Source organism: Falco cherrug, chromosome 6, assembly GCF_023634085.1.
Source record: "Falco cherrug isolate bFalChe1 chromosome 6, bFalChe1.pri, whole genome shotgun sequence".
Classification (NCBI taxonomy): Eukaryota; Metazoa; Chordata; class Aves; order Falconiformes; family Falconidae; genus Falco; species Falco cherrug.
Window position 1 is genome coordinate 28889426 of NC_073702.1, and position 18740 is coordinate 28908165.

Here is an 18740-nt window from a genome sequence, read left to right on the forward strand (position 1 = left end):
TAGGTACTTTGTACTTTTTTCTGTAGTATATTTTTCATTGAGTACATGTAAAAACTTGTTCCATCTGTGCAAATCGGGAAGACATGCTAAGCCTTAGAGCTAACTATGGCAGAAGATCAGTCACCGACATTGTGGTGGGATTTCTACATTCAAGTGAAGTCCCATTTTTCTCCCCTTTGAAAGTGAACTGGAGAAATATGGCTACTACCCAGCAATTATTTAGCATGACTGCCTAGATACTGCTTCAGTCAGGAGAAAAACGAAAATGAGGCGATATTAGCAAAATGCTGTGGGGTTGCAATTTTACTGAATAAACGCAGGTATGGCTATATCTACCTGAAAATGTGCAGACCTCAAATGATAGTGAACTGCACATGCTGACACACACAACAGCTGGGTTGTTTGGGTTAGTTGTTTTTTTTTTTTTTAAATCATCCTCAACAAATTGAATCAAGAGTTACATTAACAGTGTTATTAAAGGCAACTTCCCCTGCCCTACCATAAAAAAGAAACAAAAAAAATCACACCCAGGCACCTCTTTTTTTCCTCATTATAAAGAGAACAGTTTTTCAGGACTTTTCCTGCTGTTTTACTTCAGCAATACCTAGTAACATCAACCGTGCTTTTCTTGGCTTAGTCATCTCTGAAGATACACATATTGACTGCTGTACTACCAACTACTGTAGTTTTTAATTTTGACATGCTCTAACTCCAATACGAAACTTTTTAAAGGGACATCAAGAAAATCAAAAGAGCTCTTAGCACATTTCCTTTTATGCATTCCTTTTAAGTAACTATGTCAGGAACTTATGCAGTAGCTAAACAAAGCACAAGTTTTGCATGTTTTCATGTGTAAGCATAGGAGTGCAAAAGGGGGAAATGAAATGTAGACAAATTTGAGACAAAATGTTTACAACCATGAATAAATTCTGCAGCTTTCCTGTGCAAAGAATGCATAGACTGTTGGTCTATGAAGAAATTTATAGTACACATCACTGCTTTAGAAGTTGGGCTTGGAGCCGTGCTGAGTCAGGAACATGTCAAAAGAAACACCCAGTTTTATATAAGTCATAAACTGTTTCCTCAGGTAGAACATTATATGATTAGAGAAAAAAAGAACACCTAGCCATTAAACGCATAGTGAAGGTATTAAGGTACTTAATTATATTGGTCACAGACCATCATTCCATAACTTGGATAAATCAAATCAAAGACAAACATGCCAGCCTCACCAGATTGTACATGCCACTACAGTCTTTCCAATTTTCAGTACATTACTTGAATTAATTATTTTTATGCTGACTACTTATCACTGAATAAGGCCAGCAGAAAACATATTTAAATATTTTCTTCATAAAATTCAAATATGTAAAAATGATCATTAACCAAACAAGTTAGCTCACAACACAGACTAATTCATTATGATTACAGAATCATATTAGCTGTATGTTAGAAGAAACAGATACCAGTTGTTAATTTTTAAATTTCTTCTAAGAATTTGAGGCATATCAGACTCTATACTAAGAACAATGCTTGGATGAACACAAATGGGACCAGTAAGTAGAGCGCTAACTTCTTAAACAAAAATAAAAAAAGACATGGAAAGACAGTTCAATGACAGCAACTCAGAAAAACTTAAAGGATGTAATGCTGTCACATGCATTTTTTTATCCTTCTATCCTATCCTCCATTTTCTCTCTCCTTTTCCTTTTTTTTTTTTAAAACATATTACATTCCATTCCACCAGCGCACCTACCACACAGAGGTTATCTAACCTAAGCCACCCTAATTACGCATCACACTTTGCAAAATATTCTGCAGAGAATTAGCAGCAAATCTTAAGACAGATTCTCTTCTCTAAAAGCAGTCAAGTCTTTCCATGGTTTATGTCATCACTGATTATTCCTCCATCCACTGGACAGGTCTGTGGTATTTGCTTTTGTTTTTCCTGAGTTCGAAGCAATGATTTTTCTCCCTCAATACACCAGATGAAAGAATTTACTTTGTCCTGTGTCACACTACTATTTTTTTCTAAATGTTTCTCTTCCTTACACCTGCCTTGGCTTATTTACTTAACTTTCAGTATCCTTGTTCACATTTAAGCCTTCCATGCTTTGAACATAATGAAATCTTAATACTTGAAATTGAGCGTCCTTGAGAATTTCCTTCAGAGGTCAGCAGCTGAATTTGTGTAGAACAATGTACGAGTCTGCTGCAGTCATTCTGCATTTTAGGGAAGTGTTTCAATGGCAATGGGAATACACTGCCATTCGACCGGTGTCTCCAGCTCCTTTTAAGTCACTTGTTAACATGACTATAAATCTAAGTACAATGTAAAAAAAATTCTTAACCTACAACACTCTGTTAGTGTCCAGAGTAGATTTTCTCCTGACAAAGAAGAAAAACTGACAAAAGTAAAAAGTTGCTTCATCTTCTGGAAGAAAGAAAGAAAATAAATCAGAAGAAAGCTGACAGAGATGACTAAGACCGTTAAGAGTCCAGAATGAGTGGGTATATTGAAAATAAAGAACAAAGAAAAAACCCATGTGAAAACAATTGCTGATAAAAAACACCTCAGGAAAACATGGGAATCAGTTCTGCAGAAGTGCTATAAATCCCGATTTATAAAAACCACTACTGCTATTTAACGAGGTCTTATAGGTACAGCATGGAAATCCCAGACTACTAGACTACTGTAGAAACACTGTCTCAGTAATACTTAAAAACCATTTTACATGGTAATTCTAGTTATAAACTTGCAAATTTAATGGACAGGCTGCATTTTTATCAAATGTTTCTTTACGTATCTCCAGAAAATTTCCATCATGAAACAACTAGGTTGTAGAGTCAGTCATTAGTGACATAAAGAAACAGCTCCATTATATACATTATTCACTTCCTTTTCTTTGACTATATCATTTCATTTTAAGTAAAAATGTAACGGCTATTATGAGATCCCTCTGGCCCAGCAACTTGTTTCCAACATTAGTCAGAATTCTGTTCTGCATCCAGCGTGCTTCAAGAACTTTGAAGCTATTGTCTTTAATATTAGTGTCTGCACTTCAAATACTAAAAGGCTATTAAATCTCATTTTCTGAAGGGCTTAACTCACCTCTGAAAAAAAAAAAAAATCAATGAGATTTGCAGGCATTAAGCACCTCAAAGCCAAGTCCTTCAGTTTGATGTGCTCTTTATACACTACTCAATTACTTCAGTTGTGTGCTCTTTATACACTACTCAATTACTTCAGTTGATTATCAGTTTAAGGCAATTCAAATTAATAAAAAGAGAGGGGGTTTTGTATTGCAAAAAGAAAACCAGAAATAGTAAGACCTGACAATATCAGGACAGCATAAGTTTCTGGATGCCATAGAAGTACACAAACAAAACAATTTTTCTCGATCCTATCCCCAGAATAGGGACTAGCCATGCAGTGTTCTACATTCTTTTAGAGGGTCAGATGAAAAACATCTAGACTGTCAACGTCATATTGATACTGGGGGAGAAATTTAACCAGTCTCACAGACACCAGTGTTATTTGTGAGAGCAGCAATTCACCAACACCGAGTAATGGATCCTCATATGTTTTACTAATCTCATTTGTGTTGCGCTCTGCTATACTGTAAACATTACAGTTGTTAAACTAGAAAACAATGTTTTCAACAACTATGTCACTAAGTTATATCCCTGAATCGCCAGATGTGGCTTTACTTGTAAGTGCTTCCAAGCCAAAATGCCACTGGCCTACATTGTAGAGAAATGCTTGAGAATCATCCACCCCCAGCTATTAAAATAGGAACATTAGTCTTACTTCATTAATTTTTGTTTTTTGGCAGAGTCTTTGAAGCTTCTGAATTCCTCTCCTTCTTTAATCTCAAAAAACTGAGGTTTCAGTAATGTTTGCTGATCCTCCTTGAACCTTTCCTGCCGCTTTACTTTTTCCTCTTGGCGTAGGAGCTTGCGCTGTTTCCTGACCTCTTCAACCCAGCCTTTTTCATCATCTGAACTCTCAGAACTTTCTGCATCACTTGCTTTTCCTTCTGGTTCTTCCTCCTCTTCCTGCAGACAAAAATAGTACAAAATAAGAAATCATCAACTCATTTTGTTTTCAAACCATTCCTGCAATTAGAGTATGTGACAGCTTTTACATACATACAGTCAAAGAAAACTAAAATTTCAATAGAAGTAATAACAGCAAATGAAGCAGAAGACATTTTATAGAATTGTTTCCACCTACATATTTCATGTTTTTCAAACCTATATTCATGTAGACACAATATTGTTCACATCTAAAAAACCCTAGGATAACATAAATTACACTTAATTACTTTAGCTGATAAGACATTCCTGCATTGCCTCCATTCTTCCTTCTTTCTAATGTGAAAACTCTGAATGCTTGAAGCCAAGAAAACAAATAAACTATGGATTTTTCCTAACGCAAACGGAAAATATTTTACCTGTTCTTGTGCTTCCAGTTCCTCTAAGATCTTTAGTTTCCTCTTTCTTTTCTCACTTATTTTAGAAACAAGTGGGTTAAGTAGCCTAAATTCTTCACTCTGCTCATCCACCTGGAAATCGGGATTCTCAAACATGACCTTAAAACGATCATCTTTGAGAAGACTAGGCAGATTCTGGAAAAGAAGCAAAGCATGAGTGAGTTATAAGACTCTGAAACAGACATTGGTAAAGTAAGTAACACCTTTTTAATTAAACACACCTCAAAACCAGCATGTGAAATGCCAGTTGCTTTATCCTTCCAGGTCATATAAAAATCAAGATTTATGCTTATTATATTTTATTACTTTCACAAAGATCAAATATCATTCTAAGCTACCTCTAAGCAAGACAGGTTTTCTTAGGCACACTATAGACACCTTAAATACACAATTACTAATATTTTTGAATTAATGTTTCTCATACATTCAGCCAGCTAGTCTGGAGACATGTTGATATCTATTGGCTAATCAGCAGTACCTCCGAGGCAAATACTCTGCCTGACAGGGATGATTCTGCAACATGTGCAACAAATTATCAGGGTAAACATGTCTTTATGCAATGCTACTACTGTTTTACTGTAAATACCTAAGAGCAAGTGTTTCTATACATCTTATGACACTTTTTCCTCACTGCCCTCACATACAGCATGAAAAAGGCAGTTTCATTCATGTCAAAGTAAAATGATCTCTGTGTAAATTATGCTACTGCTGAATTAGGTACAGGTCAAGCTACAGTTCCAGCTTGTGCGAATACTTGCTGTTGTCACTTAAAAAAAACACTGAATACATAGGATTTTTATTATAAAAAGCAGATCTTTGAACATTGCCAAATTTATAGGAGTATATTTGTCCCAACCCAGCACTACATTTCAATTGCTACCAAAGAAGGGGTGTGTGTGTGTGTGTGTGTGTGTGTGTGTGGTACAGAATACTGTAAATTTCAAACACAGGAACTGTTGCAAATGTATGACTTCCACTCACAGCCATCACACAGTCAACAATAAACCCCAAAGCCTAAAAAATACTGCTCTTCATAAGCCTCTAATGCCATTTCAGGAAAATAGCCAGGACATGCCTTTTTATGTATATACTTCTTAGTTCTCTTAACACAATCTATATGTACTCCTACACAAATCAGCCCCCAATTATTGAACTCAGATTTCCATCATAACACTGGCTAATACACTCTGCATTTAAGATTTTACCACCATCGACTTTTTCGGTAGTTCATGCTTCCTACTAACTGTAACACATAGGATTTCATCAGATGCCACATGAAACCAATGTCTACTTTTCAAGAATGCCATAGTCCTGTGAGAATGAGCACCTATGAAGTGCAACCCATAGAAAGTCCCCCCCAACTCGATATTAAACATTAATCATTTTTTCCTTTAGACTTTGCTTAGGATAAAAATGGATTATTTTCAACATCAGGAAGAATTGCTGTTGCATAAGAGCAAACCATTTCGGCTATTTTATAAAATGTAGTTAACTGTATATACAAAGAAAGGCAATTGTATCTTCAGTTTTACAGATAACATCTATATTGTCATGGTCACCACCAAAATAACAACAAATGCAAACAACAGGTCTTATTTGAACAACTTTGGTATTCACTCTGCATTTAGCCAGCTTCTGGAGCCCTGTGAAGCCCCTACCATCTTCACAGTAAGTATTTCATTTTAAGCTTTAAGTTACTACATGGCCATCTTGCTGCTGCAGCTACAGTGAAGTCCACTTTAAAGCCACCGACTAGAGTATGTTATTTATGAGAAACAGACAATGGAATTTTGGATCTGTTTGGACACATAAAAAACCCAAAACCAACCACACCCAACAACAACAAAATTAGTGTTGTAAGCATTACTATTTCTGTGCTCCCAGAGAAGTCTCCAAAACAAAAGCTCACCTTCTGTTTCCTTTTTCTAGTAACCTGTTGCTCCTCCTCTTCTTCAATCAGTTTGAGTGCAAGCTCTTTATTGACTTTTGGAAGTTTCTAAAGAGAGGAAAGCAATTCATCAGTAAATTACTCTTTTACACACGCAAAAACCTACATGTTTTACATATAGGTATGGTGAAGAGAGAATTCTTACTCCTTCCTATAACTCTTAATGAAAAGCTCCTTGATGAGTTCCAAACATTTCTTGGTACTAGTAAAGCAATAGTGCTTACAGAAAATTTAAGCAGAACTTATGTATCATTTTTTCCTTGTAATACACCAGCTTTAGTACTTTAAAAGCAATTATTTATCCTTGTATGTTGAGCAAATTCAATCTAGAAAGCTACTAGTTGTAAACATGATACTTTTTTTATATATCTCCTTCCACAGTATTCTGTTCTAATGGCTTAAATCATTTAGTTTAAAGAGAGAAGTAGAAACTATTAAGTTTTACCAGTAGGTTATCTGCTCAAGTGGCAGATGTGATGAGATCTGCTCTTTACAGCTTGGTATCAGTCTCTCTCATCTGTGGGAATCACATGCATGGGAATTTTACAGTTCCATTCAAAAAGTTCTATACTTTGTGTCTCTGAAGATAAACAGAATCAAATCCTAAGTCACTACATCTCCAGGATACACTTAAGAATATATTACTCTCTGTATGAAAAGTTTTCCCAGAGGTATACTCATTGTTTACGGGATTTACCTTTAGTTGAACTCTCTGGGCACGTGTTTCTTCTATCTTCTGCCTTATTTTCTCTCTTCTATATTCTTCATAGGCAAATGGGTTGGCCATCATTTTTGCCTTTGAACAAGCAGGAGGAAGTAAAAAGAAGATACCATTAATACAGGATACAGTCCATTATTTGGAGTAACAAAACACAAAGCACGTAAAAACACCCCTCAAACACACACACATTTTATTGTTAAAAGCAAAAATTGACAAGAATCAGACTTATTTACCTTATGATAAAGTCTTATGTCCATGAAAAAGCCATGCATATATGCTCTGAGCAATGACGATCCAATGAGATGAGCAAGGCCTGGGAAAAAAGTTACAGAGGATTTCAAAGATCTTTCATATATAAAGAACTCCTATTCCAAGTTGGCCACTTCACTTACCCGATTCAAGACAAGCAAGCACTGCCAACGCAACACATCAAACAGTCACATCTATTACATCAAGACTAAAGTAAAACCACAAAAAGAAAAAGTTTGGCCAGCAAGAAATTCGAGCTTCTTCAGAGCAACAAAATCCATTTTCATTGTCATAATACATGTTACTGTGCACTTTTTAAAAATGCCCCCATGCACTACATTCCATAAAAGTTTACAAGGAAAAATTCAAGACTATTTTTTTGAAAGTCCATAGACGTTTGACAGTCACTTTTTTAGTGTGGTATAGAGATGCTTTTAATTAAAGAGTTTTGCCTTGGGTCATATCTTTGAAGAATCAACATGTTGAAAAAAAATACAGTACCACATCACATCATAAAACTGTCACCCTAGGCCCTAACCTAAGTAAGAATGAAAATACTTAAGAGTTCTCTGATTTTCCTCCCATGTATCTTCACAAAATTCCAAGACTGAGAAAAGGAAAAGCTTTTTGATAGCAAAATATCCTCTACAGACCCCAAATCTTTAGAAATGAAGAATTAACAAACTTCTTCTAAAACTAAATAGAGAAGAAAAAAAAAACCCAAACCAAAAAACAGAACCACTGAACCTCTCAGAAAGTAATGTCCCTAAAAATTGTTTTAACTGTTTCCAGGAAACAATCTTCCTGCACACTCCAAAACGAGAATACTCCAGCTAATGGCTAGTAATACAAAGAATTCATTGACATATGAAATACGAAATACCCTTAAGCTGGTTCTTCATTTGAAAGCTTGCTTGTATGGGGAAATGAATTTGACTAGGTCATAGTTAATTTAAAGCAGAGCTAAGTATTCCAAGTCAAGTCTCTGTGTAGATACTACTACATTGCCTTATTCCCTTACTAGTGGGATAGGGGTCTGGCAGGCTACATCGAGGCCATCATCTACTCTAGAACTCCTAATGCTGAAGATGCAGGTGCTTTGGATGACCTCCTCCTTGTATGGCCTCCTGCCAGGCCAAACCAAACTCCCATACTCTGAGGTAAATTAATTAAACTGGAGCAACACATTGCAATCAAAACATGTAACAGATGGAAAAGGACTACCTACCTTGTGAGAAGCATGCCTACCTTCTCTGCTGTAACTTTCAGCATTCCATTTCCTTGAAACTGTTTCTATTAGCCCTAGAATGATCTGTATTTTCTGGAAATTACTACATTCAAATAGGGTAGCCTTTGGCAGATTTTGCTATGAGTTCCAACGTACTATTTGAAGACCCCAAAAGTATTTTGAAAACTAAAACAACTTCTCTTCCTATGCCTTCCACTTAGTGTCTGAAAGTACACACACATTTCTAGACATATTACATCAGCAAATATCAATCACCTCCTTAGGATAAAAGTCTGAGAAACACAACTATCTACTGTTGCACTGGTTGGGAACCAAAGAACATAAAGCCATCAGTCTGGTATATTAATAACAAAGATGACTGGAATGAACTATTGTCAGTGAACTTCTAACTGTCCCCATACGTCACACTGGAATCACAAAACTTACATGTGTAGATGATCAAAAAATGAACAAGTAAGTCAGATGAAGAGGGTATTCAACTCTTTTACCTAAATTTTCAAGGTCTTTTCTGGTAACGAATTTGTAATCATCATAAACTGTGCTCTCTGGACTCTCTTCCAGCTCTTCAGTCAAGTTGTCTAAGAAGGAACACCATTTTGGGGCAGGTCCTAAAACCTGTGGGTATTATAAAAAGTTATTATATTTTATATCCTTACAGAAAAAAAAAACCAACCCTACAGTTAGGCTCTCTGCTACTGTGCTGTAATGGAATAACAAATGAACCCTTCTGAAATCAAACAGACCTTAAGAGCAACAGCCGTTAGAGAACACAATTAAACCTACTGCTTGCATTAACAATAAGGGGTACTATAGATTATTTAAGCATTTTAATTTAGGTCATTTATTTGAGACCAACAAGCTAGAGGTTTGAAGTTTAACTGTTTCAAGTTGTCCCAGTTCAATTGATTAATTTATCAAAAGCTCAGAGCCAAACATTATAGATGAAATTAACAGCACTAAAAAGCAACTAATCTGTAAAGCGCTATTGAATCTTGGAACTCATTAGGTTCACTATGCAATCACGTTAAATCCTATTCTGCCCTATTTGTTACAACTAAAACACCACAGGCATATTTAATGTATTTTTATTCAAGAATAAACACAGAGTGTATGAACAGACAATGAGAAATACTAAAAAACTTGCATATTTCCACCATGAGGCAAAGGATTTATTTGAACAATATTATGTTGCACTACTAATGTTCTTTTCCATATAAGCTTCCTCCAATTTCCCAAGTTAACAAATTAGCTCCCTTCACTCTTCCCTCCCGCTGTTCGGATTGAAATTCCTCTCTATCCTGATGCATGCACCCGTACTCAACTGTTCCAGTACTATTATTTTAGTAGGCGAGTTAGCTGAACGGAAAAATCCAACACTATAGTTTTCCCTCTAGAGCCAATCAGCTGATGTTTTAGAATGTGAAGTGGCCAGTTAACCCTAAGGCTTCTAACTTGTTTGCCAGAAACACACATTAAAAACTCTGCAGTCAACATGACCATAGGAATGGTTGTGATTCAACAACATTTTAAGATCTTCTTTGATTACAGAGGCAAGTAGAAGTGATTTCATATATATATAAAATACATAAAATTTGTTTTAACATAATAGCGTGGTAACAGTACAAGACAGTGCTGTTCATTTAAAAAGCAGTGTGTTACTACTCATTCAAAAGTCTTCTTTTGAAGACAACTACACATAAAAATTGTAAAATTCTATTCTTGACCATAGTTATTCCACTAATAATCTAGACTGTAACACTCCAGAAATAATATTGTATTCTAGACCACTACCGTCTCTATATCAAGTATGACTTATCTTCACAAGGTATCAGCCCCACCTGAGAACTGTAACATGCCAAATGAAAAACCACACTTTTTCCACATTGCTGCCTTTTTTATTCCAATCAGTAAGAGCTTTCAAGGAAAGACGCAAGATGTCACTAACAGTACAGACTTTACCTACTTAATGAATCAACCAAATCCCTGTGTCTGCTCCAGTAATACACAGTTTAAACCCTATGTAACATTCAGATTGATTTCTTGTCAACACTGCAGAAGCTTGTGTCTTCATCTTATCTCCACCCAGATTTTTTTCAGTTATTTCCCCTAAAACCATTTTTTCAAATCTAAATGCCAAACTTTAATATTAATAAGAAAGCGGTCTAGACATATTAAATGTACCACTGGGTTTCATGCCATTCAATAAATCAGTTATCTGTGCTCCCTTACCAGACCATCAAAGTATAACTGGGATGGAGGAATCTTCTCTAAAGTTTACCTATAGTTTTGTTTTGGATGAAGCAGTTTCTCCTTTTTATAAAAAAACAAGTTGCTTGACTCACATCCATTCCCATTAAATAAAAAGTTCCCCTTCATTCCATCTTGCTGACACATCATGTAAAGATCCCTATCACTTCAATAAACCTTTTTCATCACTTCCATGTCTACGACACTCTCTGCTCCAGCCTTGCAAAGTGCTCATTACTCATCAGAACTCAGGCCAGTCCAACCAATTAGGGTAATCCCCCTATGGGATCTTGACTGGTGTAAATATTTGAACGAGTAACTAAAGCACAAGTCTCACAAATAAGAGAAAACAGTTTATCTGATCTTCAACTGTACCTCCACTCACTGTTCCAAGTATCCCTGCACTCAAAACTTGATATTGGGAGTAAAACCCTTCATGGCACTTAATCAGTGCCGTAAAATACAAAGCCAAAAGATCCGATTATTCACTATACTCTGTGGAGTGAGTTGGATGACCGGCTGATAGAAAAGAAGGGGGGGGGGGGGGGGGGGGGGGGGGCGGGAAATGAGATAATTGACAGAAAAAAGCAGAATACCAGGGAAAAATAGGAAGCCCAACCATTATTCAAATTTCACATGTAAACTGACAAAAAGGAAAATCCTACAGACATGTCTGTGTATGTTTTATTGCCTTATTTCCCGCTCTCCCACCCTACTGAAACCACTTGTCTACCTATTCTAAGGACACCTTAGAAGCTTTGTATACTAAAATGGAACATTTTTTAAACCTTAGCAAGAAATTTTAAAATAGAAAAGGCAAACAACACCAGCCACAACAACAAAAATATAAACAAGAAATGTCCTTCTCTTGCAATAGTAACTCTTCACAGAATTTAATTGCCACTGCATTTTAGCTGCAGAGCCTAATGCTCCTGTCATTCACTGCCAACAACAGACACCCCAGGGTGGTGCCAAGAGCACTGTGAAATGGCAGGCTCTGCCACTGCCGTGCTCGGGTACAAATGCAACAGTTCAGAGAGCTGGTCTGCACCAGATTACTAAGGCTGAGGCAAATGGGTGAAACCTGTCTGTCCCTCCCAGTTCACGGGTTTCCATACAGCGGGTGCGCAGCAGCCAGGTAGGACCCCTCAGAGCTCCTGCCACCACCTCAGCCTGGAGTGCAGTCCCCACCAAAACCAGCAAAAATGCTGTGGAGTTGGGTGAGCTAATTAATACATTTATATATATATATAAAAATATATTGCCAATTTAGATTGGGAACATACAATTCTACCATATCCAAGGGAGAAAAATGCACTGGAATTCACAGCAAGAATAAGAAAATATTGTCGAGGTAGGTAATTGCATGCAACTAAACTGACAGATCTCATTTTTGCAATATGTAGCTATCTCTGAAAGTTTTACAAAAGTTGCACACAGGTAATGGGGAAAACCATTATTAAATGAGTGCACATCTACACTCTGCTTTTACTCAAATATTTCTTAGGATAAGAAACCAGACACCATCACCAACAGTGACTGAACCAGTATTTTTTTCTTTCTTTCACTATTCTACTCTCTCCTCCCCACCCAGCGCTCTCCTCCTTAACTGACTGGACAAAGGACCAAAACACAGTTAACTTACATCGTGTCCCACCACCACACTGCAAGACAGAGCAGCGGCTGGGTCACACCAGGCAGGAGATGTACAGCCAGGGAGCATGGCTCTCTCCCCCCCACAGGTGGGGGGGCTTATCGCAGGGGGCTTCCTGCTGCAATACACAGGTAACAGAGACATCTCACCATTGCCTTTTGAGTCTTATACCAAACCACAAGAAGATTTGGACATTTTAATCATTAGTATCATGCCATCTTAATGCCATACTTCTGTTAGTACACATTAGAATTTCTTTTTTTAAAACTTTACACACAGAAAACACAAAATATGATGAGTAATCTAGCATGCAACTGAGCAGACAGAAGTGCAAGGCCAAACTGTTAAGGAAAAGGAAGAGAAAAACATTGGCAGAAAAATATTTTTTTAATATTGTAAAATAACTTCAAAAAACACAGTTCTTTGTATTCCATTTTATAAGACGTTTAACTGAATAGTCTCGTAGCATCAGAAATCTTGTATGGCACAGCTCTGCAATGCCCAATTCCTGAGCACTTCTGTAGAAAATATCATCCTGCCATTGGTCTGTAATGCCCCTGAAATTAATGAAGGCTAGGACAGAGTAGGTATTATTCTTAACCCAAAACAGATGTTCCTTATCTTCAATCTGGAACATCCGACCACACTTGCATTTTTAAAAGCCACTCAACAATTTGACAGCCAGCTCTGCAGAGTCCTTAGAGCCACAGACAAACTGTGTCTAATCCTAACTAGTATTAAACATGCTCAACAACTTAAAAAGAAGCCCAGGATGTGTAGAAGCTGTCTAGGGAGATGTCATGAGATTTAAATTAAACCTTTGAATGCGCATACAGACAAGTACTGTTAAGTATGTGTTTGAAGGTTTCAGGGACCATTTTTAGACGAGTGAACTGAACAGTTGCTCTTTTCTTCTCAGGGAGTCAAAACGGGTTGCAAAATGTATTTTTCAGGATGTTAAATAGTAAGTCCTTGGAAGATTTCATACAAAGCAGCGATAAACTCTTCAGCTGTAAATAAGATACACACCCAGCAGAAACTCCTCCCAACCTTCATTAATGTATTTTAGCAATGAAAAACATGCAAATGTTCACAGACAGTGTAAATCAGATTTTAAAATTATTAACTAGAATTTGCAAGGTTTACACTGCATGAATTCACTCTAGAAGACTAACAATGTATGTGGACATCATTCAACAAAACACTTCCAGAGGCTTTGGAAAGCATAAGTATTAACAGCCGTGGCTGTACAAAACTGCAACATGTGGTTTCACAGAAACTTCATTTTCACAAAAATTAACACTGTAATGCCGTATCACGCATATCATAGTGTTGACCGAAATCAGGACACATAGTAATACAGTTAGTAACAAGTACAAAAATACATCATATCACTGCTCTTTCATAACATATTTTAGAAGTAAAGCCTTCTTTAAGAAACTTAAAAAGTACCTCTTTACAGATTTTGTTAGACAGTAAGACCTTTACCAGGTAACAAAAATGTATTAGTTAAATAATTCACTGCCATGCTATTGGAATAACGCTGACTACAACAAAAATAACATATTTTTAAAAGCCTTCAACAGAGCTCTGGGTACAGTGTATTGTGTAAAAATAAGGTAAGCGTGTTAATAACTGTAAGGCAAGATCGGAACTGGCTAATGAAAACCTTATGCTGAAAGGAGTGTTACTGCACAAAAAGAAGTTTACAAGTGAAGCTCCAAGGCCTATCCTAGGAAATATTTTCAGTAACGACTGCCACATATGGTAGGAGAATGCCAGTAAAATTTGCTGATGACAAACTGTCAGATAAGAAGGGTCAAATTCTCTCAGGGAAAAAAAGCTACCTTGAAAACCAAAATGCTGGAAACGGGATGAAACGTATAGCTGACCACTATGAGCTGTAAAGAACAGAATAAGAAAAAAAGATAAAAACTGATCATAAGACAACAAAACAGTCATGTAAGGCCAGAATGACGACTCAGTGGAGTCATCTCGTACAACTCCAGGCAATAACGTTCAGGATACATGAATGCAAACTGTAGCAAGTACAGAGAAAGGCTGCTAGGGTGATTTCTGAAATGTTAATGCTTGCATAAGAATAAATACATGCAAAGTTTTCACAGTGACACTGTAAATTTGAAAAGTTAGCTAAGGTTCAGAGGAATGTGACTAAACTAACAGCCTTTTAATGGAGATGAGGAAGAAACAAACAACTAATTTTGATGAAATATGACACATTCATGGAAAAGATTATAGAATGTGATTGCCTGCAATAAGATGGGCCTGAACACCATGATCCCAGGAAGCTCCTCCATTCCTCTGTTCCCATTTAAAAAGAAAGAAAAACAAACCAAAGACTCCCACACTTAAAGCACTTCAAAGAGAGATTCTTTTGTAGATTATAATGTCTTTAAATATATTTTATACATATGAGTCAATGACTTCACATACATATTATTACTATTATTTGTCTCCTACAGATAAATAAAATCTTAGGGTTTTTTTTTTGGGGGGGGTAATAAAATGGCACAATAAAAAGCATTTTAAACTTAACAGGACACATTTGCTGGAGAAAGCAAATGCACATCTACGCATGCATATTCTCAGCTTCAATCACATCATTTAACAGGAGGAGAATACAGAAGGTCTAATGAGGGAGGAGAAAAAAAAATGAGTGATCCCCAGGGTGTGGACAGTGATTGAAATGTGCAATTGTGTTTTAAACATAATTGGCTCCCTAATTGCATAGTCAAGTTTAATTAATGCAATTACATGAGTAATTAATTACTATTCATTTTAAGAGTACTGTTTTCAATGTTTTGTTCTCTAATTTTAAGAATTAGACAGATCTCAATATGTAATAACTTTGAATAGTTTCCATCTATACGCATTGAAAAGGCACCTTGTTAACAGTCAAGGTTACATCAATTGTAACTGGTAACTCTCAAAAAACAGATGGATTATTTCTAGCTTGTAGACATGAAAAGCTGTGGCTCTCCGTTCTTGTTTCTATGCTTTTGGGCTTCAGTCATACCCAGCCCAAGAGATCAGCTGGTGTTAGAAGGGAGCTTTGGGATCGCATTACCTTGTTATGTTTCTATCTACAACATTTCCATATACAGTGTTTCCCTTAGCAACCAACGTGCTCCAAACAGTTTGTGATTTTGAGTTTCATTCTGCCATTTCCTTTCTCATCTACTTTCTTGCTATGAAAACTCTACAATCAACTTCAGTTGTGCCCTGTTAATCAGTAATTCCATTCAATTTACTGAATTCTTTACAATTTTTAGATTATCTAAATTAATGGGTGTTTGGAACAAACTTCAAACGAGACTGCCATGTATTTTCATTTTTCATAGTTTCACGCTTTTGTTCACCCTATGTTATATCGTGTAGATTTTATGCTTTTACAACCATCAAGTAGCTTACTGGAGTACAGCTATGAACAGGAGAGACTGAATAGCTTATTTTTCCTTCTCAGCATACTACTGACAGCAGTATTGCATTTGGTTTTAAGCCCACACACTCATAAATTTCACTGAACTATACAACGAATTGGCTCTTTCTTTCATCCTAACTCCAGCACATCCAGACAGTTTTGGCAGATTCATTAATCAGAGAGGTTGGTTTTCCTACCTTTCACTATGCTATGGAAGCTGCCAAATCAACAATTTGGAGGTTTTACTCCTTAGAGAGCATGTTAAAGGAAATGTTGCTTTTAAGATCTTCCCAGTGTTAAACAAAAAACTGCTGCAGGAACTTGCACACATCTTCTAGGAATGAGATACTAAATCTTTCAGCCCTAGTAGTTATCAGATAGTGAGTACTACTTTTTCTAATCCTAAGCAGTCTGGCTTTATAGTGTTGTTTTCTTAAAAATCTCATATTCTCTGATCTGACAGGTATTAGAGTCAGTTAACCAGTCACGGGTCTAAGCTCACTGTGTCTTCCTGGTGAAGCCACAATCTTTTGAAGGAGACAACAATCCCGTTGCTCAGAGTGTTGGGAAAAAAATGCCCTCTAATCGGAACAGCAAATAATTTTTCAGCAAAGAAAGTTACCTCTTAAAATTGTTAATAGAATTAGAATAGTTCTCTTCTTCAGGAAACATGAAGAAAAAGGGATACTTCTCACAAGACATCTGTAACTTAGCAGCTGTGGCATCAAAAGTAAGGAGTCCGATGCTTTCACCAATGTCCCTGTCATGTTCTGACATGCTGACATATATAAATGATAAACACTTGACACTATTGCTGTGGATCTTCTAATTTAGCAGACTCCCTACACATTTTGGTACATTAATGGTACTCCCTACACATTAATGGTCTTTAGACCATTGGAGCTGAGACAATTTGAGGTCAGAAAAATTGGTAGAAACTTAAGTACAAGAACTCACTACTTTCACACTAAATCAATTAATCAAATGAAGCTCAAGAGGCAAGAAGAGAGTGGCATCTCAAAGTATGTGTTATAAGCATGACAAGCTTCAAGCACTTTCCTGTAAATACAGCTGGAAGTGAATGAAAAGTTCCTGGAAGTCTCTTCTTACTCTCTACAGCTTCTATAGCATATCTGCTGTAATAACAGAGGCACTTAGGCGTTACTTAAATACGGTGCAGTAAGTTCAGCTGAGACTGACTTCACAGGATTTATTTACCTGTGAACATCTGCTGATGGTCTGTTTCTTTATCCATGGAAACAAGGGAGCAGATCAGCAACCACATTTTACTTCAACCATCCACACCTCCCACTCCCTACCACATCTGACTGTGCCCTTACCAGTTCCTTCACATAGGCTCTGGTATTCGTTAAAACCTTCATAAGGCAAATTTACTGTCCAGTGACAATGCCACACAACCCACCCCTCACAAACCAAACACCTCCACACTTCGTATGAAGTCTAACAAGAAGAAAAAAAAACAACCCTATCCTATCATGATACTCTTCAAAGAATAAATCCCTCACGAAGCTTTCCCCCTGCATTTACAATTGTGACTGCAGGGGAGACCGACAAGGCAATGGCAAGTGGGTGCCTTCCCAGCCGCCTTGGCCTTTTTCTTACACAATGAGAGATCTCCTACACAGCTTGTACTTGTTCCAACATGGTCAGAAATCTGTGTCTCAAAACCTAATGGCATCTCTTGCAATACTAAGGCCATGGGCCATCAATGGACAAAACTTCCACTACTAATAGATATAAGAGTAATATGTGCATCGATTTTAGTATATACATAATAGCCTCTGACTGCAACCTAAATCACCAAGTAAGAAGAAGCAAGAATAAGACAGAAATGCAAAATCCCAGCTAGTCCCCTTCTCCATTTCTCTGATGGAACAGGAAAATTCCCAACTGTCACACCGTGTTGGGACTGACTTGTCTCTCATGCTGTTAAGTGGCCAGGAGCAACAGGGCTGTCACAGTACAAGCCAGGGGCCAAGGAACATTCAGAGCATAAATATCTTTACAGCCGTGAAAACTAAACTTACTGGAGTTCAGAGCATGACCTGCATTTTAGGGAAGTTTGAAGTATGCTACAGACATAAAGGTAACAGCAAATCCAGCTGTACGTCTGCCTTACATAACTGACAAGCTACCGGAAATCTAGGAACGTGTGAGCTTCTAGTAACTCCCTGCCATGGCAGCTTAATTGCTGTTTGCAAAGCTGGGAGGAAGGCTGCTCTGGGAGTTTATGCAACTACTGCCAGACAACACAAAGGGAAGGAAAGGCAACTACCTGTTGGGAACGTGCAACTCCTCCAGACAGATAACAAAGATAACCTCAGCATAAACCAATTTACTCTTTACAGAGCATGATGCTAAAGAGAAGAAATTTTATATAACTTATGACACAATTTTCTTTAAGTAGGAAACTTCTTTCAAATATATATTTGAAAGCTTTCACATATTTGATGGTTTTATTTATCTCTCAGGGTTGTGTGACAGAAATCTTAAATCCTCACAACTTTGTTACTGTTGTTGTATAAAACACTCGTAACTCACACTTCGTCCTCACAACGTTGAGTGCAGCACAGAAGATGACAACACAGATAAGCCACAAGAGTCACTTGCCTCTACTTTCAAATACAATGAAATAAAGACTTAGTTGAAATTATCACAGAGAAAATTCTCATGTGCTTTGTCTTTTCTGATCCAAAAGCTAAAAGACACACTA

The 18740-nt window shown here is 36.9% G+C and overlaps 1 protein-coding gene across 1 annotated transcript in view; it reads right to left on the reverse strand.

Moving 5' to 3' along the window:
* NOL10 (nucleolar protein 10) overlaps positions 1–18740 on the reverse strand; it is a 53385-nt gene that overhangs the window by 5337 nt on the left and 29308 nt on the right. Inside the window, exons 14-19 of the mRNA XM_055713931.1 lie at positions 9152–9278; positions 7399–7478; positions 7142–7240; positions 6406–6492; positions 4458–4631; positions 3812–4059 (exon numbers count right to left, since the gene is read on the reverse strand). Of these exons, the coding sequence (XP_055569906.1) occupies positions 3812–4059; positions 4458–4631; positions 6406–6492; positions 7142–7240; positions 7399–7478; positions 9152–9278 (815 nt within the window). The remainder of the gene's footprint in view (positions 1–3811; positions 4060–4457; positions 4632–6405; positions 6493–7141; positions 7241–7398; positions 7479–9151; positions 9279–18740) is intronic.